The 26,638-nt window shown below is 35.6% G+C and overlaps 1 protein-coding gene across 1 annotated transcript in view; it reads right to left on the bottom strand.

Moving 5' to 3' along the window:
• Positions 1-19,560: 19,560 nt before the first annotated feature.
• Positions 19,561-26,638, bottom strand: part of LOC145664815 (uncharacterized) — a 155,206-nt gene continuing 148,128 nt past the window's right edge. Inside the window, exon 2 of the mRNA XM_081731806.1 lies at positions 19,561-23,385. Coding sequence (XP_081587932.1) covers positions 22,758-23,385 — 628 coding nt within the window. The 3' untranslated portion in view covers positions 19,561-22,757. The remainder of the gene's footprint in view (positions 23,386-26,638) is intronic.

Below are 26,638 nucleotides of genomic sequence, written 5' to 3'. Positions count from 1 at the left end.
ATTATTGTATTACAAACCAATCGGTTTTAATAATAAACTATCAGATTTCAATTCTTAAGAATCTTCATCAATGATCTTAGACAATAAATACAATCCTAAGGTCATAAATACAATCCTAAGGTCATAAATACAATCCTAAGGTTCATTTATTTAAAATAATGATCAAGTAATTTTGTACTAAAGTTTTCAGAAACTTTTATGAAACTTGTGAATTAAAATTTTAAAAATAATCAGCCAATGAAATTGTACCAATAGTCCGGTAGCAGATAGCAATAAAGTAGGCAACGGCGCCGATCCTGGGGGGGAGGCCCCCCAAAGCTCATGTGCACCTCCATGTATTTTTATGAATATATATTTTTATATGTATTGTTATATATATATGAATGGCCTCCCAAAAGTTACAGAGAAATCGGCGCCCTTGAATGCAGGTCAATATTGCGTTATGATATGCACACTATTGTATTTTTTCATTTTCTTACTCTTGAGACAACCCTAAGTTCGAATCGACAGATGCCACCTTACCACCCCTGGGTAATCCAAAGTAGTAGTCATTCAATATGGCGGTTAGAGGTTAGGCATACTCTTGGATTATCTCGTTTTTATATCTCCTAAAATACTAGCCCAACTTTTATCGTTCAAGCAGTAAATTATGTAGAAGCTAACAGAATGAAAGGTGATACCATTTGTTATTCATACTTAAGATTAGTAACAAGACAAATAATTGAAATCAAAATATTTAATTTTTAACAGCTTTTCAATCATATATTTTCTAAATGTAAGCAAATGGCTAGAATAATCGTAAGACATATGGAATAACTTTCAAAGATCGTTAAATTTACTTTAACTTGACGTATGTTTTATTTGGATAAAAGGATAATTTAACAACCTTTACTTCCCAGTGAAAGATTTGAAATGAAATGAAATGAAATCTTTAAGTTTTACGTCCCACGCTTATGCCGGTTAGGCTAAACGAGACGATGATGATGAGAAATGAGTGAAATGGTGAATGAGGGACTCCAAGCAGCGGAGGGGAACGCTCTACCACTGAGCCACCGCGTCCCCCCAGTGAAAGATTTATTTAAAAGACATTTTACTAATTGTTTTACATTGTTCACCTCTGGTGCGTGGGGTCCTTGGTTCGGTCCCAGCTCGAACCAAGTGAACTTTGTGGTGGACAAACATCGTGTGCGTGGGTTTTCTTGGGGTTGTCCCGTTTCCTCCCACTTTCTTCATTCCACTATTTCATTCATTTCTCATCATCGCTGTCTCCTTTAGCCTAGCTGGCATAACCGTGGAAGGTGAAACTAAAAGATTTCACTTCATTACGCCAAAACGTAAATATGCAAATGACCAAATTAAATAAAGTGAAGTGAAAATTGATATTGTATCTATTCGCTTCAATTCAATGTAGCTGCTCAAGATTTTCCCTTATTTTCAACGTCATGCCTTTCGAACCAATTTAACTATCTTCCCAGCTTTACACTGCATATATCGTTATACAGGGTGTTTCAAAACAACACCGACAACACTTGGGAGGTGATTCCTGACACCAAAATAAGACAAAAAGTATAAGCCATCCTGGTACTTCCGCAACAATTTTTATAGAGTCAGTTGGAGAGTACTTCAAATTATATGACCATAGCCAAACTCCCTCAGTAAAAATTGCTTCGTGAGGACCTTAGGATTCTGAACATGGATTTTTGGATAGGGTACATATTAGTTTCTAAGTGAAGTCTTGACCCGACTACGGTAGATCCCATAGTTTTGGAAGTATGGACCTTTAACTTTCATTTTTTTCGTGTTTTCGGCAGCCTATAACTCCGAAAGGAGCATTTGTGCACCCAGGCCAGGAATCACCTCCCAAACGTTGTCGGTGTTGTTTTGAAACACTCTGTATAGCTTCGAACTTTTTTCTACATGCAAATTACATACACACTTTACACCATTTTCAACTTTAAATGTTACGTACGTTACGATTTTTCGACTACATGAATAATGTGAAACTTATTTTACACTACATATTTTCCAACATTTTCAAAAAAATACATATTCCTCATTGAAAAGAAGGCGGTTATGACTATGAGTATACTGGAGAAGTATGTAAGTATAAACAGGGCTCCTATGTTGACAACACATATACTCTCCTGTTATGTTCCAGACGGATGTCTCCAAAATCTTAAAGCATGAATTGGCACCAGAACCGACGTTTCTCTTCCACGACAATGATTCGATGAGAAGTACTTCAAAAGTAACCTTGAAATAAGTGTTGCATTTAGAAAATCTGACTGAATACAATCAGAATACCTATCTAATGCTTATATTTTGAATAATGATGCCTTAGCCATCGAGCAGGACTATTTTAGTGTTTATCAGGACGTGCACAGAATACATTAGCAAATACTTACAAGATGCAGATATGTATTTAATATTTCAGAGATACTATGAAAATAGCATCAAGAGCAAAACCCTTGCAAAACGCTCTGGCTTGTCTGTTATTAGGTTATATTTACTAAATATCAATCGTCGTCTTCCATTAATAAAAATAGTGCTTATAGTTGTGTAATAAGTTGTTAGTTAAAAGACTTAAAATTGTCTTAGGAATTGCCTGAAAAATCCCAAAACTGTTCTTCGTCTCATACCTACTCGTCAGGAATTTATTCATTTTGAAATTGTACAGCAAGGTATACTTCCAAAACCTCTACATTTGGTCAGGTTCAACGAGGGAAAGGGACACATTAAAGTAATCTTAATCAACACAAACGTGGTTCTTTTATTTTATATTACAGGAAGTGACAAACACAACAAAATCGCCATGGAATCTCTAGCTAAGATAAGAACATCCATCCATTACAGATATTTCTGCATCGGTGGATAAGAACTCGAGCATCACCATGTATTTGCTTGCTGCCAGGGGCGGATCCATGGCCAACTTCTGGGGGGGCGGTGGATTGTCATACTGCTACTTAAAGCTACTTTTAAGAGCTTCAAACTATGGGATGGTTTTTATTTATATATATAAAATAAGAAATATTCCTCTTCTGGGGGACCAATCTCTCCGATATCCCCCTGGATCTGCCAGTGCAAATAAAGGGTTAAATTTAAATTTAACATAACTTAATAATAATTATCAGCTTTTCTTTTGTCTGTATTTCATAACGTACATTTCTAAGGGTCCTTTCGTCCTAGCGGTTGCTCGACTGCCTCGGATCCTTTATGCCCCTTGTCGATTCTCTTTCTCCACGCGGTTTTCTGGTATCAGTTCCTCAACCGCCGGGTTTCTCTAACTATATTGAGTCAAATGAGCTTTCAGCGTGATCCGTACTGCTGTGGATAAAAGTCTCATATGATAGTCAATTTAAATAGAAACTATCTAACCGCCGTGAACCGTAACTACTAGCGGTTAGATTTTCAAAACGCAACGATTGAGCAACCGCGAGAATAAAAGAATCCTAATAATGTTGTATTTTAGATCGCTTGAGTATTTCTTTGATACTATAATGTGAGTACACTCAAATTTCTCATCAATTATTTACTCTAATTATTATTATTATTTACTCTCCTTTGTGAATTTTTTTCAGGACTTTGAAATATATTTCCTGCTTTCTTCTTAATATTTGGATTGAATTATATTATTTTTAAATTTTATTTTTTTTAACTTTCATTGTCAAAATGCCTTGAAAGTTTCATGCCACATGGATTGTGAACCAGATAGAAATAATCTCCTTCTCTCCTTCTCTTTGCAACCTTAAAAGTAGCATTATGACAACCCACCGCTCCCTTCCCCCGAGAAGTCGGTCCTTGATCAGCCCCTGTATTGTAGATCATACTCGTTGAATTGTGAAGTTGCTTCCTTCCGTTCACTTGGATATTTACATCCAAGACAGCATCCATTTTGTGATTAATAGGTGATACTCCTTCATTCTACATCTCATCGATCAGTAGACAGAAAAGTAATAAGGTAATATCCAGCCACTGATTTTAAAAGATTTCTATATTACAACATTTATTTTGAATGTATGTGTTCATATGGTAACCAAGGAATTGATAAATTTTTAATATGTGAGGAGCATAGTCCAACATAAAATGTAACTGTTCCTCAAAGTGCGTCCCTTATTTGGTGTTTCAAAGTGGTATTTTTATTTTCACAACGTTTTTTCCTTGCTATTGCTCCTAATATTCGAGGACTAAATCTTTTGTTTAGTTTCGCATTGGCTTTTCTACACCTCCGAAGTTTCGAGTTTTACTGTGTAGATGTTCCGAAATGTTTACGTACGTTTTGAGGCTATTTTCAACTAATGGAAAATAATTAGGAGGGCTATACCATTTATTATTATTATTATTATTATTATTATTATTATTATTATTATTATTATTATTATTATTATTATTATTATTATTATTATTATTATTCATGCAGTCACTCACACAAAGTTCGTCCATGGTCGTTACCAATCTAAGACTTTTATTTTTTTGGGAGTTCCCATGAAGTGTCCTATCTGATACCTTCTAGTAATATTGTGTGGTGTGTGTATGTATGTTTGTTTGTTTGTTGAATTGTCAGTCCTAGTATATGTTTGTGAAGACGAGTGAAGGTATGGTTTACTCTGTTTTATATATAAGTTGCACAAATGACCGCACCTACGTATTTGCAGACTGTCCGAAACTAAAGAGGCATGGTTCATAGTTGATCTTTTGGGTCATGATTTAGATTTTCTTCCTATCTAATCAGTATTTTAATATGTTGTACTCACAAGGGACCTATGCAAACCGTGACAGCTAGATATTTATGAAAATTGGTACCCTGACTAATAGTGAATCACTAATAATCGTAGTGATAGTCACTCAGTGAGGAAATGCCTTGCTTACCCGCTACGTATAATACATATAGGGTACAGCGGGGTAATTCGAATAGGCGGGGAATTTGAATAATGTTAAGCATTTTGCCAGCTGGAGTGGAAACGCGGCTCGCCATGTTAGTGAACCTGTGGTGGATTTGTAGGTGGTGGTTTGCAGAAGTCGCTCTCAGAAATACAAACTATTCCTTCGGTTCTGAAGGCTTAGACGATTTTTTGTTTGCTGCAAGGTAAGTACGAATGTGTGTATTTTTAGGTCGTTATAATTTTCAACGTTGTTTCCTTAAGCTTTCCTTCTTATTAACTGGATAAAATGAAACCGCTCTGGATTATAATCGTATCAGTAACATGTGGGGCATTGGTATAGTGTACACTGGCGTCAACTAATCAGCAGTTTTCATATCACGTTCTGAATGGAAAGTTCGTCGATTGCGGGGCAATTTGGATAATTCAAAACGGGGCAATTTGAATAGCAGTGAAATTAGAACTATAGGCCTACTATTTTATATTTGTTTGTCAAACGCAAAAGCTTCTAGTGTTAACAAGGAAACTGCGAATTCTTATTTTGACTTACTGAGAAAATTAATGAACGAGTATGATCTCCATAAACCATCGTAACCGTATTTATAATATGGACGAAAGTAATCTTCCTCTAAATAACAGACCCCTAAAATTTTTGCAGAAAAGGGTAGAAAAGAGGTGGTAAGTTTAATATCTGTTGAGCGAGGGGAAATGTAACGGTGATAGCATGCTGCAATGCCAGAAGGTCTTTTATAACTCCTGTAGTAATATTCAAAGGCGTACGCTTAAATCCGGACTTTAAAACCCAAAATCTCACTCACAACTTTTGTCCTTAGAGTTCTACCAAAGTCATGACATCGAAATGCTTTACCTACGTCCAGACACAACACACGTATTATAACCACTCGATCGCTCTGTTTTTAAGGCCCTTAAAGCCAATTACCACCAAGAGGCAACTATCTAGATTCACTAAAACCTGAGGTCAGTGATTAGTAAATCTCAGTTCTGCATTTTGTTTACTAAAGCCTAGAAGTTGACAGCTTCTGTTGGACTGGCAGTAAATGGGTTTTCATGTACTGGTATCTACCCGTTTAGTCCACAAGGTATTGAAGAATTTCGATTCGCCCCTTCGGAAACGTATGGCCTTATTATACATTTTGAGGAGCAGTCTTCTCGGGAAGAAGATCTTAACAACGCGCCTTCTTCTTCCGGTCATGGCTCTCAAAACTTTGTCCCAACGAAGTCTATAGATGAACCCATACAACAAGTCCTTCCCCAAAAAAAGTTTGTGTGCAGAAGAGACGTCATGTCGCAATAAAATCATGCCACTCAACTTCTGAAAATATTCTGGCAATGAGAATAAAACACCTCTGATGAAAGATGCAAGCATCGGGTGCAACAAAATCCAATAGCACTACAAGAAAGAAGAGTGCTAATACAGAACCTGCCAAGAAAAAAACAAATGAATGCTCGAAAGAAACTGATATCATCTACCCCTTTCAGTGACGAAAATGTAGGCCTAAGTCTAAAGATGGCTGCAGGTAATGAAAGTCAGACAAGGAATTGCTGTTTTTGCCTTCTTAATTACTATTCAGAACGTTCTGCTAGAAAGGGAGTCTGGATTCGTTCCCAGCGTTGTTAAGACATAGTTCTACGAAGTCTGTGTCGGTGCAGAAGGTCGAAAACAGTTTATCTGTTGTCGTTGTCGTTAAATACGAACGATGGAAGATGAATTAACCAATTACGGCTCTTTGCCTTAGACAGTGTTCTGAACATTTTTTTTAGTGTAGGCCTACATTCAAAAAGATAGCTATAGGTGACGAATATTTACAATTTATGTAGGCCTCCAGCATATTTCAACTACGGTAGAAATTGCAATCTAACTATTAAATAGTTTACACATTATTTCTATAAGATTTGTTTATTTTGTTGATTATTCATATTACCCCACTCGTTATTCAAATTGCCCCTCACTTTTACGTTTTTCCAAATTTCGGCGGGGAAATTGAATACCCAAATTTCACAATGATGTATCTCAGATACTATCTTGAGAAAAATTGTTAAGTAATAGTAAGGTTCAAAGTTTTTGTTCACAATTTTATATTTGAATACCAATTCCAGTTTCCGAGATATATGAGAAAATGTCTGAAATTATTCAAATTACCCCGCCGTACCCTACCAAGCAGTGACCGGGTGAGGCTGTGCCGAGTTATACCCCAGAAACGCCAGAAAAAGGCAGAAAATGAAAACTGTATCCAGGTAAGCTGGTACCTACAGGAGCGGAACGCGTGACCAAGAACACAGCAGTAGTGTCACACAAACACTGTTGCCATCCAAATACAACTTTATAGTTTTTTTCAGATAGAACTATACCATTTTATGGTATTAAAACAATTGGCATAAAACGTGAAAGAAAATAAGCAAAAGGTGAGTTATTGTTGCCAAATAAGGGAGATATGAGTCTCTGAAGTACAAAAATTATGGGGTTCGTACAGAGAAATGGACAACGTACAACAAGAAGAAAACTGCAGAAGGACCAAATGTATAGTAGAGAGTAAACAACTGAATGCACAGTATCCAGTGACTAACGGGCTTGATACAGGATTCACCCAAAAAGGGCACATGGTAGAATTGCCGTAGAAAGAAGTTCCATGAGATATTATGTGGAAATGTAACAACAAGTCTTCCTGTAGTGCAGCAATTTCAATGGCGTTTGTGTGGAATCGATATCTCGAACCTTTCCCGAGAGGTATAAAACGAATTGTCTTGGGGTTGCAACACTGTATAAAACCATGCATGCCTTCCAAACCACAGAAACAAAGGTGTAGCGCCTGAAAAGAGTACAGAAAATCTGTGGCACGAAAGGTAATAAATCTGTGACAAGAATATACGTCAGAATCGATTCGCAAAAATTAATGAACTGTGATAGGTGTCAGTCGAGAATATAGGAAACGTATAGTAAGCATGTGAGACAACGATGAAGATAAAACACACTGCATTCGGTTTACCAGTAATATACAATCCCAAAATATTTTAACATAGTGTCTAATACACCAAAAAATACAACAGAAAAGGCATTGATAGGATCGCAAAATACATACATTTCTCGCCCTAGCCGCACACTCGATATGGCGTATCAAGCCCGTTAGTCCCTGGGTGCTGTGCATGCTGTGGTTTGTACTCCCTAGTGTACATTTGGTCCTTCTGCAGTCTTGTTGTTGTTGTTATACATTTGTTCGTTTCATTGTACGGACCCTATAATTTCTCAACTTCAGAGCCTTATGTCTCCCTTATTTGGCAACACTGATAACCCACTTTTTGCAAATTTTCTTTCACGTTTTATGCCAATTGTTTTGATGCCATAAAATGATATACTTTCTATTTGAAAAGCTATAAGTTTGTATTCGGATGGCAACACTGCTTGCGTGACACTAATGTAGTGTTCTTGGTCGCATGTCACCCTCAGGTTACCTGCAGACATTTTTCATTTTCTACGTTTTTCCGGCGTTTTGGGGGTATAACTCGACACAGCCTCATCCAGTCACTGTTTGATAGGATGGGCCGAAAAAGAAACCTTTCTTTGGAATTTCGATTGCGGAAAAGTTGCCTCGTGTTAGTGGTAGTCAACACACAAAATTTAATTTTTTTTTGGCAACCCCTTCCTTTACTTCATCGGACTTAAATATTTTTATAGCTGCAGCTATGCAACCCGCACAATTCCACGAAGGAAATTGTGCTCCACAGCCATTTTTGTTTTAATTTGCGATTGGCCGGGTGGTGGAAACGTTGCTCGTGTTATTGGTAGTCTACACAGAAAATATGGATTTTTTTATCATACCCTTCCTTTGCCTCATGGAACTTGAATATTTTATAGCTGCAGCTATGCAACCCGCACGACGCTACGAAGAAAATTATGCTGCACAGCTATGACCTTTCGTTCTTTTTCACACTAAAGCGCTCTGAGGCCAAAAATAAAACGCAAGATAAAAGTGAGGTGCGATATTGTTCCTATGTGGTTAAAAATTATAATCAATTAAACGAAAAAATTGTATTGATGTTTTCAAAACACATTATGAATATAGGTCATGAAAAATTGTTTATAAACCTACCCTTGTATCTTTTAGCTCGTCTTGGCACATACACTCCGAAACTCCCCAGAACCCACCACGATTAGGTGTCTGAAATTTGAGTTCCACCCGTCTACCAACTTGCTTCCGTTTTTTGACTCATTTACATTTGATAGTCCTGCTGGGAGTTCAATTTTTGCATTTTTTCTTCGAGACTCTAATTTTGCCATAATAAAGACTTCACTTCGATCCGGTCCACACACTAATGCTGACGCTTCTGTAACTAGTTTTATCAACCTTTCCACCACTTTCGTATGGCACGAGAAACATCTAATTTCCTCAGAAGCTGTAGTCATCGTTATAATATTTTCTTCAATCTGGCTCAAAGAACATTCTCTCGTTAATGGGGGCTTAGAGATATTCGTTGAGAAACAATCAATCATCTCATGATATTTACTTGCGTTAGTTTCTGGAGGTTCTGGTTCCTGTCGGTGATCATTGCCAACAACAAGTTTTCCGGATGGGCAAAGTAAGCGCTGCAGCTAATCACAATATACAGGATTCTTCTTAAATTCGTTGAATAAATGTAATACTCAATGTCCGAAAACGGAGAGATTTAATTTAAAGAAATTAGAAGAGAGCCAGGTAAGAGAGGAATACCAGATTGAAGTTTCGAATAGATTCTCGGTTTTAGAAGACTCGGAGTGCACTAGTGTTGAGGATACTTGGATTGAAATTAGAGATAGCATTAAAAGTTCAGCAATAGAAAAATTGGGACACGCGGAAATACGTAGGAACAAACCATGGTTCGACCAAGAATGCATTAAACTAGTAGAGAAGAGAAAACAGGCAAAATTACGGTGGCTACAAAATCCGAATGAAACAACTACACAAAATTTCGCAGATATCAGGCGGGAAACTTCCAAAACTTTTAGAACAAAGAAACGGGATTTTTTGAAAGCTAAAATTAAGGAACTTGAAGATAATAGTAAAAATAAAAACATTCGGGACATGTATAAGGGGATCAGCGAATTTAAGAAAGGCTATCAACCTCGTGCTTATATATTAAAGAAATCTGACGGAACAGTTCTCACTGATACGGATAGCCTCTTAAATAGATGGAAAGATTTCTTTGACGATTTGCTGAACACGCAGCCAAAAACTAATGTGCGTGGAGAAAAGGAGATACACACCGCAGAACCGTATATTCCAGAACCCAATCGAATAGAAGTGGAAGCCGCTATAAAGAAATTAAAGAAACACAAATCTCCGGGTGTAGATGAAATTCCGGCTGAGTTAATTTTAGCTGGAGGCGAAAAGTTGTGGAACAAGATACACAAACTCATTCTCCTTATCTGGAACAAGGAAGAATTGCCACAAGAGTGGAAAGAGTCAATCATTGTTCCAATTCACAAGAAAGGCGACAAAACTGACTGTAATAATTATCGAGGCATTTCTCTTCTGTCAACATCCTATAAAATCCTTTCAAATATTCTGTTAGCAAGATTGACCCCATACGCAGATGAAATTATTGGAGATTATCAGTGCGGATTTAGACGAAATCGATCAACTATCGACCAAATATTTACCATTCGCCAAATACTCGAAAAGAAGTGGGAATACAATACCCCGGTACATCAACTATTTATTGATTTTAGAAAGGCTTACGACTCGGTTAGGAGAGAAACATTATACAACGTTCTTACAGAGCTTGGAATACCGAGAAAGCTAATTAGATTAATTAAGATATGTTTAAGTGAATCCCAAAGTAAAGTCCGGGTAGGAAAATTTTTGTCCACGAGCTTCCACGTCGAAAATGGCCTGAAACAAGGAGATGCGTTGTCGCCATTATTATTTAACTTTGTGCTGGAATACGCCATAAGGAAAATCAAAGATAGCAACCAAGGCCTAGAGTTGAACGGCATTCACCAGGTTATGGCATATGCTGATGATGTAAATTTAATAGGGGATGATAGGAGAACAATAGAAAGAAATGCAGAGATCTTATTAAACGCTTGCAGGGACATGGGTTTAGAAGTAAATGCAGAGAAAACTAGATACATGGAAGTGCGTCGGGACCGTAATACGGCAAATGGTGGAGGCGTTAAAATATTAAATAATACTTTTGATAAAGTGGATACTTTCAAATATTTAGGATCAATATTAACAGACGAAAATCATATTCACGAAGAAATTAAATGTCGACTAAAAGCAGGGAATTCGTGTTACTATTCGGTTCAAAATCTCTTGTCGTCGCGAATTCTGTCGAGGAATTTGAAGCTTAAAATATATAAAACGATAATCATGCCTGTTGTTCTGTATGGTTGCGAAACATGGTCGCTTACTCTGAGGGAAGAACATAGACTGAAAGTATTTGAGAACAGGATCCTGAGAAGAATATTCGGACCCAAGAGGAACGAGAATGGGGAATGGCGGAAGCTTCATAACGAGGAACTACATAGTTTATACGGTTTACCCAACATTGTTAGGGTCGTCAAGTCTAGGAGGCTTAGGTGGGCAGGTCATGTAACTAGAATGGAAGAAAGTAGAAACGCTTTCAAAGTCTTGACTGGTAGACCCATAGGAAAACGACCATTAGGAAGACCTAGGCGCAGATGGGAGGATAATATTAAGATGGATCTCGCAGAGATAGGAATACAAAGTAGAAACTGGAGCCAATTAGCTAAGGATAGAAGTCAGTGGAGAGCTTTTGTGAACGCGGCACTGAACCTCCGGGTTCCATAGGCCATAGAGTTAGTTAGTTAGTTAGTTAGTTAGTTAGTTAGTTCTTCTTAATTCCTCTGGAAGAAAGAACGCAGATCGAGCGAGTAGCCACAAGTGTCGCGTCCAGTTTGTGAGAGAGAAAAGAATTTCGCTTTATTTCAAACCAAACTTGTGTAAATACTTTGCAGACATACTGTGCAAGCCAACGAAATGCTTCTTCGGTATCTTCGGTGCAAATATATAATCGGAGAATGCTAGAAGCTGTCATTAACCATCAAGACATGACAATTGGTCCAGGTTTTTCCTTCAGAAGGTCTGGCGGGCAAAAACCTTTTGAAACGCCTCGACAAATGTCCAAAAAGTATGGCTGATCATTACTCAAATCTTTTAACACTATTTTGTCAGGTCAGGCCAGCTCCTGGTGGTGGGTTCTGGAGAGTTTCGGAGTGTATGTGCTAGGACGAGCTAAGAGATACAAGGGAAGGTTTATCAACAATTTTTCATGACCTATATGCATAATGTGTTTTGAAAACATCAATACAATTTCTTCGTCTAATTGATTATAATTTTTAACCACATAGGAACAATATCGCACCTCACTTTTATCTTGCGTTTTATTTTCGACCTCAGAGCGCTTCAGTGTGAAAAAGAACGAAAGGTTATACCTGTGCAGCATACTTTTCTTCATAGCGTCGTGCGGGTTGCATAGCTGCAGCTATAAAATGTTCAAATTCCATGAGGCAAAGGAACGGGATGACCAAAAAAATCCAAATTTTCTGTGCATACTACCACTAACACGAGCAACTTTTCCGCAACCCAACCAATCGAAATTCCAAAAAATGGTTTGTTTCGGCCCACCCTAGTATATATAATATACGTAGCGGGTAAACAAGACATTTCCGTACTGAGTGACTATCACCATGATGATTAGCGATTCACGATTATTCAGGGTACCAATTTTCATAAATAGCTAGCTATCACGGTTCGCATACCTCCCTTGTCAGTGTTGAATTCAGGCATGTTCAAGGGGAGCTGAATTCCCCTTAGAATATATATGCGCCCCCTAGAATATCTATAATTACACATGCATTGAAATATTTGTTTTTTTTTTCTGTTTATTTTTTTCGGAAATAAAAGATTGTTAAAAGTAAAGATTTTTGTTTTTTAAAGAAAATTAGTTTCCTCTTTTGCCCAACTTAATTGTTCAAATTAACAAACCGCGTTCTCGTATAAAGTAGAAGCTAAATAAAAATACTTGGACATTAGATACAGAAACACGCGAACAATTTACAATGTTACTTAGGAAAAAAAATGGTAATACGTTCGTTATTGCAACCGACCAGACAATAACAAATCTCAAGTTTTGTTGCGACAGATTCCTGCTGCACTAATGCATAGAACAGAACCCGCTTAAACTTTTATTGACCCACACTGTACAAAAGTCTGAATTCAACACTGGTTGTATTATGTGTTTGTTTATGTGTGTGGATATTGGGAGAATATCTCACTCATTTGCTGCAGGATTGATTGATTCGGCTGATTTGACCATGACAATTATGTAGGTATAATAGAACCGAAAGAAGTAGGTTGTTTGGTATTACGTGAGCCTTTCTTTTCTTTGCCCGTACAAGCTATTTGTCAATTCTTCCATCACATTTTGTTTATTTGAACTATTACAAGATGGAATAGTGTTACACAGAGAATATTACTGAAATTTTTATTTATAGATGTTGTTTATGAGTGAAATTAGGTCTAGAATTCATTGAATTCATGCAACGCGAATAGGAAAATCCAACAACTACGCCCCCTCTCTCTCTCCCTCTCTCTGTTAATAATTTTCAAGCTCAATTTTCTGTTAACAGTTGGGATTGAACAACGCATTTATATATGTTCGTTTAGTAACTCGCGGATCTCTTTTTTTCTTTCTTATGTTCCTTATAGTAATAAATACAATGTTTCAAATAGCTGGTTATTATTATAATCCCTTTTAAATAAAACGTGAATTCTCAATTGTAATCATTGCGATGAAAATGTGAGTGTTGATCCTATGTGTTGTTCTCATCCATAGGCCCCTTTTTTTTTTTTTTTTTTTTTTTTTTTCAAGAATTTGCAGATCGATCTCTGTGTGCAAATAATTCTTATTTTGGTTTCTTATTTTGGTGTTTATTATTTTAAAATTCAGATGTGTTGCTTTGTCGAATTCCGTTGCTATTGTTTGTTTATTTATATGAATTGTTTATTTGGTGTTTGCTTCATATTCACTGACATGGCTCTATTGTTGTTGATTTGCATGTCCTGTCATTTCAATAACGTTTTTATATTTAAAAAAAAAAAAAAAAAAAAGAGATTTGTCTGTTGTCAAGGGCGCCGATTTCTCTGTAAATTTAGGGGAGCCCATTCAGATGTAGACAGCATATATATAAGGAGTTTAAGATAAATTGCATTCAAACTATGCCAAATATTGTAAATTCACAAATACAATGAGGGGGGCCTACATAATCTGCTTGAATCGCAAGATGAAGATTTGACTGAAATCGACTTGGAGGAAATGTTAAGTTCACAGCCCATTGAAGAAGAGGCTTCAACAAGCACTGGAAACGTGACATTTAATTTAAAAAATCTTAGTGAAGGTTTAAGAATGGCAAATGAGCTTTGTGATTTCTATATGAAAATTGATCCGTGTATGGAACGAAGTCTTTATTTTTAAGAGGCAAATTGCTAACGCCACTGCTGAATATCAGTCTGAATTGAAGGAGCTTTTAAAAACTGCCAAGCAAGAAAAAATTACAAAATTCTTCAAACCATTGCCTAAGCCTGAAGATGATAATTAATCAACATGGTCAAAAACTTCAATTACAGTAAATTGATTTTTTAATATATGTATTTGTTTTTTTTTTTTTTTTTTAATTTTGTCACCTAGGAACGTATCCCCCATAATCCCGTTACCATTCCGTATTCACAGTTTCTGTATTCGCGGCATATTTATGGAACATATACCCGGCGAATAAAGAGCTTTTACTGTATTACACTGAAAAAACAGTATAATTCAGTTAATCCATTATTAATTTATCCCAATAGATATATGAATAGTGGGGACACTCGGTCGAAAAAGTGAAAAAAAAGCTTTCTTAGGCTAGTCATCCTGAATGAGGTTTTCCAGGGTTTTCCTCATTGCCGGGGTGATACCTAACTTAAGCCCCAGGCAGCTTCCTTCCTTCCCCAATCCTTTCTTCCTTTCCTTCCCCCGAATAGTGTGCTGGCCGAGGGACGTCATCCCTCAAACGTGACGGGCTAACATGGCCAATAGATGTCGAAAGCCCAGAAACCTAAATCTTAATCCTAAGATATATGGGCAGCACGGGATCTCATGTGGTTCGAATTCCACGCTAACCAGTAGGTCCACGTCTCATGTAGCCTCGGTGCTGAAAGGGACGCTAAACTAGAATCAACTCAACTCGACTCTGTTTTAAGCGGTTAAATTCCGGTTAATGTACATATAGTGAAACGAGATAAGCAAATGATAAGCACTTAAGCGTAAAATTAAGTAAAATAAGCAAGAAAGTACATATTTGTTCTTTTTTTTCAGTTTAGTTCCTCTGACCATATTTCAGTTTTGATTAAGAACCTGAACTTAAATCTTAATCATTTTAACTAAAATTTTATGTTGAGGACCAATTTGTTTAGATATTCATATAAAAAGTTCATAATTTGGTTAATTGAAATATTTAGCTTCTTTTAGTGTATTATTATTATTATTATTATTATTATTATTATTATTATTATTATTATTATTATTATTATTATTATTATTATTATTATTATTATTATTATTATATGAAGAAGTTGTACGATACAAATACACGATACAAATATATACTTATCTCTCTACGGATGCCCATTCCTTCTTCCCAGGGTTCTTGACTTTCCCTCTTCATAATTTCCTATATGTTGTTTTAAACTTAGTCAGTGGCTGTGATCCGTAATATTCCTTCCCTTCCTTGTTCATGTATGATCATTATTAGCCCTCGTAGCCCCAAGGGGGGGTGCACGTGCACCCCAACTTCAATTTTTTATGCACAATTCTTTTGTGTGTTTTAGCAGAAATGTATACATTTAGGACATTGCTTTTGTAAGTGTCACGTTTCTTTGACAAAACTTTCAGAACATTTCAGCAAATAGTTAGGCTTTGAATATTTAGTTTCGTTAGTGGGGTGCAGTTGCACACCCCGTTGGTGCTTAATGTTTGTTGTTTGTTGTTGATGATAACTCTACACCTATCAAACTGAACTTCTTACTAACTGCCTTATATGCAGTTGCAACTGCAATGCTTCTCTACCGAGCCAGTTTTCGCATGGACTTGTTGAGACTACGTTGCTGGGATGAATTAGAGTTTCGCGTCCCTTTCTGCAGCGATGTCATATAAGGTATGAACCTACCGTGTCTTACCATGGAAACCGAACCACACGAACTCTCGTTGGGAATCGAACCCTGTGGTCTCCCAATGTCGAAGGCGCTTGCGCTAACCGTAAAATCACGAGAAGGCCTGAAGAGCATTGTGTTGCATAATAGACTAACGTATGTCTTGGAGTTTTTCTTTAACGAGTATCCAGTGGCGTATTTAGGGGGGGGGCTTCCGGGCTTAAGCCCCCCCTGAAATCTTACTTACTATAGTAAAGTATATGAAATATCTTGCAGAATGTTCACATTTTCAGGCAAAGCCCCCCCCCCGAAAGTTAGCAAAGCCCCTCCCGAAACGAAATCGTAAATACGCCACTGCGAGTATCATATAATCTCCTTTATATAAAGTATTTCCCGAAAGCACTGTATACTTAAAAGATACAAATGTATAGTCCTACACTGGTACAGTCTCCTCAAATAACTCGATTAGTGCTCAGTTTGATTAAAACCTTTTCACAAATGTACAGTTTGTTGATTAGTAAGAGCTGTACCTGAAAACCTAACGGAAAACTGGTCTGTTGCTGTCTATGTATACTCACTATTCTCATGGAAGATATATTCAGCGATATACACCTATATATATACCTAAGTACATAGTGTCGGAAAGTTAATACCATTCTAAGCGCATAGGAAACGACTCAATCTCGTTTGTTTATAGGCAATGAGTACACAATGAACAATAAGGAACTAGAAATACCTTCTGGTCTATACGGTCACCAGCCTGGCTGGCTTCTGGAAACAAACTACACAACCCTCAAGATAACCAACCTTTCTAGTAAACATTTCTCACGTATGAAATAAGTCTTGCAGTAGACAATGTTTATAGAGATGTATAGGCACTTCTCAAATGCATTGTATATTTATAAGATACAAATGCACAAATTTACAACGAGGGAGAATCAGAAACTAAGGTTACAAGGCAGATTTTTCTGGAGTTTCGTCTGTTATAGAGGAGTAAACAATAAGTAGAATTTTTGATATATTGGAGTTGGAAACTCTGCAAAGTTTCAGCCACCCTGCACCTACGGTGCTAGCTGAATGTAAACACAAATGGTGACTCGTTTGGAAAACTGGTCTCGCGAAAAAGTCCTCTCACTTCTTCGATTTCTGTAGTTGAAACATGTAACTACGTCTGAAATTCACCGGCAGCTGGTAGAGGTTTATGATGAGACTGTAATGTCTCGTCAGCATGTCGCAGAATGGTGTCGAAAGTTTGTGGTTAGTAGAGAAAACTTCACCGATGAGGCGTCCATTCGCCGACCCAGCACGGCATCAACAGATTTGAACATCATCAGCCACCCTTCCTACAGCCCAGACCTCGCTCCAAGCAACTTTCAACTGTTCCCGCACTTGAAGGAGCACCAGGGAGGCCGTCGCTTCGCTTCAGACGAGGAGGTGAAACACTTCATGACAATGTGGCTGAACATGTTGATTCTTGCCAGGAGGAAATCTTCACGCTTATCCCATGACTTACCCCACGAGTGCCTGAACCCATTTGGAGACTGTAAAAAAAAAGAAAAAAAAACGTAATGTGTGTACTACCTCTTGACAGTATTGGTTGTATGAAATAATATATACACGTTTCCTTACAGGCTTCGTAAGTTTACTTTCTGATCATTCCTCGTGCATTCCATTCAGGGTTGCCTATTTCCCACTCCCCGCTCAAAGAGTACATGACAATTTATCAAATTATTCTGAGATTTATCCGGCAAAGAATGTGTGCTGTTGAATTTATTAATGGTTCTGAGCTGTAATACACCAATCCCCCCATTAAGAGTCTTCATCCCGGCGAAATTAAAATACTGCTAATCTTACAGTAATTATGTGATATCTTCAAGTAGATAAAAGATAACTGAAATGTGGAACAAGAGAGCCGTAGACAATGTTATTTTGCGTGAGGTACCGTTATCACAAGTCACCTTGCGGCTTTCCGTTTTCAGCTGTTTAGAAACGCGAAAATAAATGCCGATTTTCAAAATGACTCAAAATAGATAAGTGAGTCGTGATTAAGGTTTCTCATGTAAAATAATATTGTCTAGGCCGCTCTTGTTCCACATTTCGATTATATTTTATCTATTTCAAGATATCACATAATTACTGTAAAATTAGCGGTATTTTAATTTCGCCGAGATGAATACTCTTAATGTCTGATCTTCCTAGGCTTGTATAAACCATGTAGTTCTTTAGTCAAAATTTCAGTTGGTAACCCCCTCCCTTCCCTACGATGACTTTCCCTGACTACCCTCAGACATGTTTTATTATTGTACACATCAAGTAACATAAAACCTATTTTTGGCATACCTAAAATGTAACTGGCACCCGAAAAATGTCTCTGCACTTACACTCTCCGCAAGAAATTAAGGCTGGCACCGCCATTGGTACACCCTTAATACCATATAACAGATTACCAATCATTTTCATAAGTTGTGGTAATGGCGTCTATAATAAATAAAAACTAATTTATATTAAAAATATTTTAATTTTTAGTATATACAAAATAACAAGTACATTGTATGGGGAAAAAATTTGGAGAAACATAATTATAAAACACAATATTAAAAAGAATTATGAAGTTACTAAAAGCACTTATCTTTTTACAATATGTATTTTTTTTTAAAAAAAAGTCATAGCTTGCTTTTCACTGACCTCATTCATATAACTACTAATTGTTCGTTTGATGTGTTCTAAACTCACACATAACACACTAGAATATATATCGTAACATTTTCATATAAAAAAATAAATTACATTTTTATAAATATACATTTATAAATACATTTTTAAAAAACTGCAGACATGAAGTAATAAATGCAGTCTATTATATATATTATAAACAAACATTTCTTTGTTGTTTAAAACAAAGAAACTAACTTATTTTTTGATCTTTTATAAGTAAAATACGTATATTCAGATATATTGAGCTTTTTTCGTTACCTTCAAATCTGAAGGTCGCATTAAAATGTAGAGCTCTTCTCTGTTATACTAGTTTTATCGTTGTAAATACCTAGTGTTCGTACATTTTGTGATGATATGTATAAAGTACATTTATATATTTCAGTATTGTTTATTATGTGTGCACAACACATGTCTATATTACATTTTTAACGAAATTGGTACGATATGTGCTTAATTCTTACTACACATTCGACAAAAGCAACTACTGTGTTTTAGTATGCTCATGCAGATGTAATAATACATCACTGGGTTGTATATGAAGATTATACATATATGCAACGATATACGACATACGGTCACTTATACGTATTAGCCTTAGCCTGTAATATAGTATTTAATCATTTGATGATGACAATACAAATGTCTTTGTAATTTTACTTCTAGACATAGGGTTCAGAGTTTATTTTAAATTGTTACTATTCTGTACATTATTTGCATACCTTATACAAATTTAACATAGACTTACTACTTTTTAACATATATTTGTAAGTAACTGAATTATTACATATCCTTTTTCTTGCACTCAACAGAGAATGTATTCTATTAATTTAAGCAAATGAGTTTTGTTATGTATTGTTAAATTAGACTTACACACTGCAAAATATAAATCAGTGTTCGAACATGATTTAGACGTTAAAAACCTACTATTTTGTTTAACATGTTCAAAAATGTCCTAAAGTGTTCCTATCAGTGAAGCAGAAGTGTCTAGAATGCTTCCTAAAAATGTGATTAATAGGAACTTTGTAAGAAAATGTTCAAAATATATCTAATAATCTGATGTGTCCAATGAATGTACAAACACAGAAACAACTCTTAAACCATGTTAGGAGACCTTTCTATCCATATACTTAAAGAACACATCAAAAGTTCAGATACATTTTGAATTCTCTTAGGGCCACTACAATTAACCACTGTTACAATGGATTCTAGACATTTTTGCTTCACTGATGGAACACGTACGAAAATTTCGGAACTGTTAAACAAAGGTCAAAATACTATTTTAAATGCCCAAATAGCTAGATGTATTGTTTGCAGTGCAAACTGTATCATTCCAAATAGCAAACTATGTGTTATTTGGGAAACAGAAGATTTATAATTTCTGGTTTCAATACAGAGAAACAAGTGGAGAGATAGAAATCGTTTTTAGAGCGTTGTATTTATATCAGAAGACCATCTTTTACCGGAGGTATATCAGCAAGCCATTCGTAGTACTATTTAAGTATATCTCCACTATTTTCTTGATTTTCCTAATGGTCACATGGTGGCTCTGAAAATGCATAGTTAATTTAATACCAATTTTGAAAGAAGTGTACAAATAATCACTATTCAAATTTGTATACATTTATGAGCTTAATCGTTTCTTCTACCAATATTTATTATTTTCTTCTTTTAGTGTGTATAAATGTTTATTATTTTGTATCAAAGCACTAAAATTGCAATCAGTACTCTTCAGCCAGAACTATAATTTGATTAATCATTACTTCGTAATTAAAAGCCTTCCCAAAACTTCCTTTACTTAATATACACAGTCCTTACATGCGTTCCAGAAATAATTTCAGTTTGCCATACGAAGTTACTCACCGAACATTCTTGATGACAAGCCTTAGATTTTAATTTACATTTAATTAAATTACTATATATTCACGTTTATTATTGTATTCTAACCAACAACAAAAAATGATATTATTATTATATAGAACTGTAGCTGCCAGTGCCTACCGTATCTTTAAGATTTGCTGTCACTCATAGTATTCTTATTTCATTTTCTTCATTTTTTATTCTTGTATGAAGTTAATATGTACAATCGCTCTCTGTTTGATCAGTGGCGTATCTAGCAGGGGGGCCTAGTTTTCCCCCAGTTTTCTGAGTGACCAACATAACTTAAGCTATTATTTATATATTTTTTGAAGTTTATAGTAAACTCATGATACACCTATCATAGTGTGGGTTCTGGCTGGCCCCCTCAGCTTTTGCCTTCTATCATAGATCCGCCACTGTGTTTGATTCAATCAATAGATAAAGAAAGTGACAAGTCACTTTTGTTCGTAGTCATGGAGACAACAACAAACTGTTCTAAGTAGAAGGACTTTTTTTTTGTTTTCTGTAAGAAATTAAATTTGGGAAAAATTGCCTATCGTAAGCATAAAATGAATTACTCAATAACAATACTTTAACACATTGCAAATCTCGTTCAACACTGAATTGACAGAACAAATACAGGATATATCCCTTATATGTAACATTCTTCTCTAAAAATAATTCTTTGACTGGCAATAACGTAAGAGTTGCTGCAGCGAAGCCTACCAGAAAATTTTCCAAAGCTCAATTAGTAATGGAAATGAAGTATAATTATTGCAGTACTAAAAAAATTACTCATAAAGACACAGTTGTAGTCTTATACCAGCCTGTTTCGCCACTTGAATTAGCTCAAATGAGGTTAACTTTCAATACCAAAATACTGGGTATATCAAGAAGTCCGGACGACAGTTGTTTGGAAATAGGTAGTTTTCAGCCGAAAATGATGGAATTTTCAAACTGTACCAACTGTTTGAGCTCCATACTACTAAAAGACGCCCTATGTTGAAGTTACGTTTCGTGTCAAGTTCAGCAGGTTATTCGAATACAACATAAGGTACGCAAAAATAACACTGGAAACATGCAGATTGTTGTGTGATCCAGAACATTCCAAATCTCTTTCCCAACAATGCTGTATTGTTGCTATGGTTAGGGGCCCAATGGAAGAACCTTTTTCATTTAATGAAGGGTGTCTTACCAGTGTAGGTCCCAAACAGGTGGTACGATTAGAAAAAGTTCACCATTTTACAGTGAATATTCCATCACTTAGACCTTATGACCTCAGACTTTTGATACAGTCAGTATAGAAACGTTAAGTTAGAAATATAAAGATCACTATGGTAACGTGAGGATATCACTTTTCAAATTGACAACGCAATATTGACAAAATTATTTCCGTAATACAATAGTTAAATTACAATTCAGCGAAAAAACAACAAGAAATATGGTTGGTATAACATGTCTACAATGAATTGATATCCATAACACTAAAAGAACTTTAGTCTATACGCAGACGCAACATTCCTTTGGCGTCTGCTTACAACTGTTTATCCGGTATTAATCAATACTAGCTTCTGTATTTGTCAATGTAACTGTCTGTTCTGGTATTTTAATATTAGTTTTCAATTCCGTTAGCAATTAAATATACTGGTTGGCTACACATTTCTTACATTAATATTAACCGTTGCTATTATTTTAATTATGTTTGATTTCACATTTAATTGATTTGCAATTGTAACAAGACGTTTGAAAATACTTCACTGTAACTACCAGCTTTGTATACTAACGACTTATAAAATTGTAGGAACAAGAATCAATGCAATAATCAACAATATATCGATAACAATGATATCTAATACTGAGTATCGTGTAGTATTTTTTTTTTATCAGCATTTGTTCAAAGTTCATTAATATTGCACATACAAAAAGCCGTAATTGCAATTAACTGTCTTAGTGAAACTGAAAAGTCAGAAATATTGTTTGTATTTTTAAATAAGTTTTTTGTTTTAACACGTAAACAGCGCTTCACAGTTCTTGATATCAAATAATCAGTAACTATTTTCTCCAACTTCGTTTAAACCGTTAATTACACCAAGAAAAACGTCTAAGGATAGAAGCTTTGTAAGGCATCGTTAAGAAGCGTTGCGTATGGATTCCGCATAATGAATATACTGCTTGGTTTACCATTAAAAAGATAAGGTCCTTTGAGATTTGTTACCGATGAATCGGGTTTTGGTTTTGAATAACTAGGTTTGACTGGCCTAGGCGTTGTTGTAGTAGTGGTAGTTGTTGTAGTAGGAATTATGGGTACTGGTGACGTGTGAGGACTCCATTCGTACACATTTGTTGGTTTTCCATTGGCTACAAATTCAAGTGGTAAGTTAATCAACGGATTGTAACTGGCAAAACCGGACGTTTGTGGTGGGCTTACATATCCAAGTCCTGGAACGAACACGTATGGTGACGGTGGAAGACGTATGTAATAAATGGGTGAATTAGGGAAATGTGGTGACACTTTATGGGGTTCCGTTCTTGCAAGTTGGTTTGTAATTTCTCCGCCAGGTGGTAATAAACCGAAGAACCTTAAAGCCTTGTTATTACGTCTTTGGTATTTGCTGTCACTAGAGCCATCTTCAGGTTGTGCAACTCCATCTCCAATAGGAAACGAGGACATCCCTGGTAGTGATGATAAAATAATGCAGAGTGCAGTCGTCAGATACAGCATAGGAAACCTGTAAAGAATAAAATAGATAGATGTCAGTCTTTGCTGGATTCCTATTACAGACACACTGTAATTACTATTACTTATAACCAAAGTAACAAGATAGAGCATAAATTATACATCATGAGCAGTATTCAGCATGAAATCGATACTCCACTTTTATGAAAAAATGATAGAATGATTAAATTATGATTTTATATAACCGTTGCTCCTTTAAATTTAATCTCTAATAATCAATGTTTTCTTTTAATCAGAGAGGATTATTATATGTAATTTCCGGGTTGTCTATACTTCTGACATTAGTAATGGAAGTTTTTGATGGAAGTAAGTCGGTAAAGTATGTGCTCCACCTTAGTTTCTGAACACTTTCGTGGCAATGCTTTAGGAAGTTGTGGTACGGTGATTCCAGTTTGAAAAAATAGTTTTATATGAACATGGGTCATATTTTAAACAATTGGAAAGACACAGGTTGTAAACCATTTTTAACCTTACATTGCTTACTGCTCACCGTGTAGTTATTCTAAAAACGTCAGACATAGCGCACTTGAAACGTGATTGAACAGCTTTTCCAACGGTATACATCATGTGGCACTGATATATTTGAAAGAGAATTTATTGAGAGAAATTTGGGAATCAGTATTGCCACCCAATTTTCTTAAGTAAACTTAACTTTCCCAAAAAATTTCTTCAATAACTTATAATTTTGTTCGTATTTCACAAGAAAATGTTTGCAGCATAACGTGATTTAGTTTAGGGAATCAGAACAAGAAAGTTTAGCAGTGGCCCGTAAATTTTATGTAAGAATACTCCCGAAAAAAAAATCGTTCCTTAATTTTTTCATTTGTAGTTTCGAAAGGGGGTTCCGGACACCCCGGACCCACCCCTTGGCTACGTGCCTGTAAGAGATAACGAGAAGAGGTTTTATGGAATCGATTTAGCGTTCTAAGAATAGGTAACATTTCTTTCTTAACCCCCTTATAAAACGTGAAGTTCCAGAAATCAACCATTTCCGATTTTAACGTTCATTGTTATAGACTGAAAACAGTAACAGATAGCGAGAAGCTGATTTTTTTTTTAATCAGTTAAGCATCCTAAGTATACATTACGTTTCCATTCTAATCTCTTTACTAAAGCCGAAAGTGGTATAAATCTATTACCATTTTCGGTTTATATCATAACTAGAAAAATACCCGTTCTTCGCACGGGGAGAATATGTTTCATTTTGGACATAAAGTACTAATGGGGACTGAATTTGGATTTAAATTGCATCGGAAGTGTCACTGTTCATTTCAGCGATCCCGAAAACTATGGATTCAAAACTAATATCGGTTATTTTCGATCATTGTTAAATATCTCTCCCTCCCCTAAGTTGCTGGGATGAATTTGGATTTAAACGGAATCGGAAGTGTCATGTTTCATCTCAGCGACCAAAAACCTATGGATTCGACATTAATATTGGTCATTATCGATTATTTTTATACATCTATATCTCGCCCCTAAGTTGCACCATATCAATCACACAAACCAAACATTTTTACGTGATGTACACGAGACACTGATACTTGTAATTTAACAATAATACTGTCCAATCGAAAAGCGACGTCGAACTTAACAAAATAATATGCTTAAGGTTGATTCTCATGCATCGTTTTTGAGAAAATAATGAGAAACTATTTCTATGCCATTCAAAAATTATGTAGTTCATTATCAATATGATAGCTTTTACTCTATTGAAATAAATAATTTATTTAGATACTGTTAAATAATAGATTTTATTTATTGTTCGAATTTTTCCTAAAATTGACACACAGTGGCGCACGCAGAAGTTTGTAAAGGAGGAGGTTCAATCTTCCATGTTCGTTTAATTTCAGGTATTGGTATACGTATCTTAATTACGATAAATGTTTGTTATTGCATATCATCCTGCTCAAGGGATTGTTAAATCGTCGAAACCCCCTTTAACGTACGCCAATGGTGACACACATACTGCTCACACTAAGGCACACACTTCTTCTAGTTTAAAATCCATAATACATAAAACATTTTCCTGTAGCTATGTGATATCTCTTATAATGATTTTTGATCACCATCTCACGGAAGAATTATTTTAGCTTAGAAGTTGTTAGCTAACTAAAGAAGAAAAAACCATTTTTAACTTTTCTGAAAAAAAAAACAAGAAAAAGAAATAGGAAAATTCTTAAGGTGCTAGGTTATATATATATATATATATAATATGTCTGTAAATGGTTGCCACGCCTTAAAATCTCTTTCTTATTACAAAAAAAAAAAAAAAAAAACATTTTCTTTTTAATTTTTTCCCCTTCTTTTAAAACAAATGTATATTCACGTTTCGAAATCCCATTCTTTGATGGTTTTTAACATTTCTTTCTTTCTTTCTTTCGGCTTTCAGATATAATTATTTCAATGAGCAAACGCCAAAAAGTTAAAATGGCGTGACGGTGCATTAACCTTGAAAGGTCGTAGCCACCAAAACTATATATTATTGGTTTGTTTCTTAAGATATTTGACCAAGAAAGAAAACTGTGAAAGAAGAAAGAAGCTTGAACATCAGTTCTATTACAGAGGATCAGATTTTCCTTCTATACTTTCCACCTTCTTTATCAAAATAAGAAAACGAAATATTTGAGTTTAACGTCCCACGTTACGCCCTTTAGCCTAAAGAAGAAGATAATTTAAAGCAAATGAATAATGATGGAAGAATTGGTGGAATGAGAAAGTGAAAGGAAACGAAACTAGCCTACCCCGAGAAAACCCACGTACACGATGTTGACAACTACAAACAAACTTACTTGAACGGAGATCGAACCAGGGAACGCACACCATTCTACCACTTCTTTTAAAGTTAACTGATACATCGAACGTGCCTCATTAAGTTGCTTAACTATTTATCACCTCTGTGAAGTTGTCCGCGCACCACCTAACGAATTTTTCTTTTTCTTATCTACATCGTTAGTTTATCGTTAGTTTATGTTAGTTTTGCTAAAATTATCGTTAGTTTCGAAAAAATAAAATTTTTATTCAAAAAAATAAATAGGCCGGCCAACTTCACGGGTTCCCATCCACAAACCAATTTCAAAAGTTTTTTCGTATCACATCGTAAGTTTACGTTAGTTTTGCTAAAATTATCGTTAGTTTCGCAAAAATAACGATTTTATTGCAAAAATAAAGCTTCCCGCCAACTGTGAATTAGCCCGCCCATATTGAATTCTCATAAAATTCCAACTTATATCGTTAGTTTTGCT

This window comes from Thermobia domestica, chromosome 11 (genome assembly GCF_964235325.1).
Source record: "Thermobia domestica chromosome 11, izTheDome1.hap1.1, whole genome shotgun sequence".
Lineage (NCBI taxonomy): Eukaryota > Metazoa > Arthropoda > Insecta > Zygentoma > Lepismatidae > Thermobia > Thermobia domestica.
The sequence above is the reverse complement of the archived record's forward strand: the minus strand, read 5'-3'. Positions and strand labels throughout refer to the sequence as shown.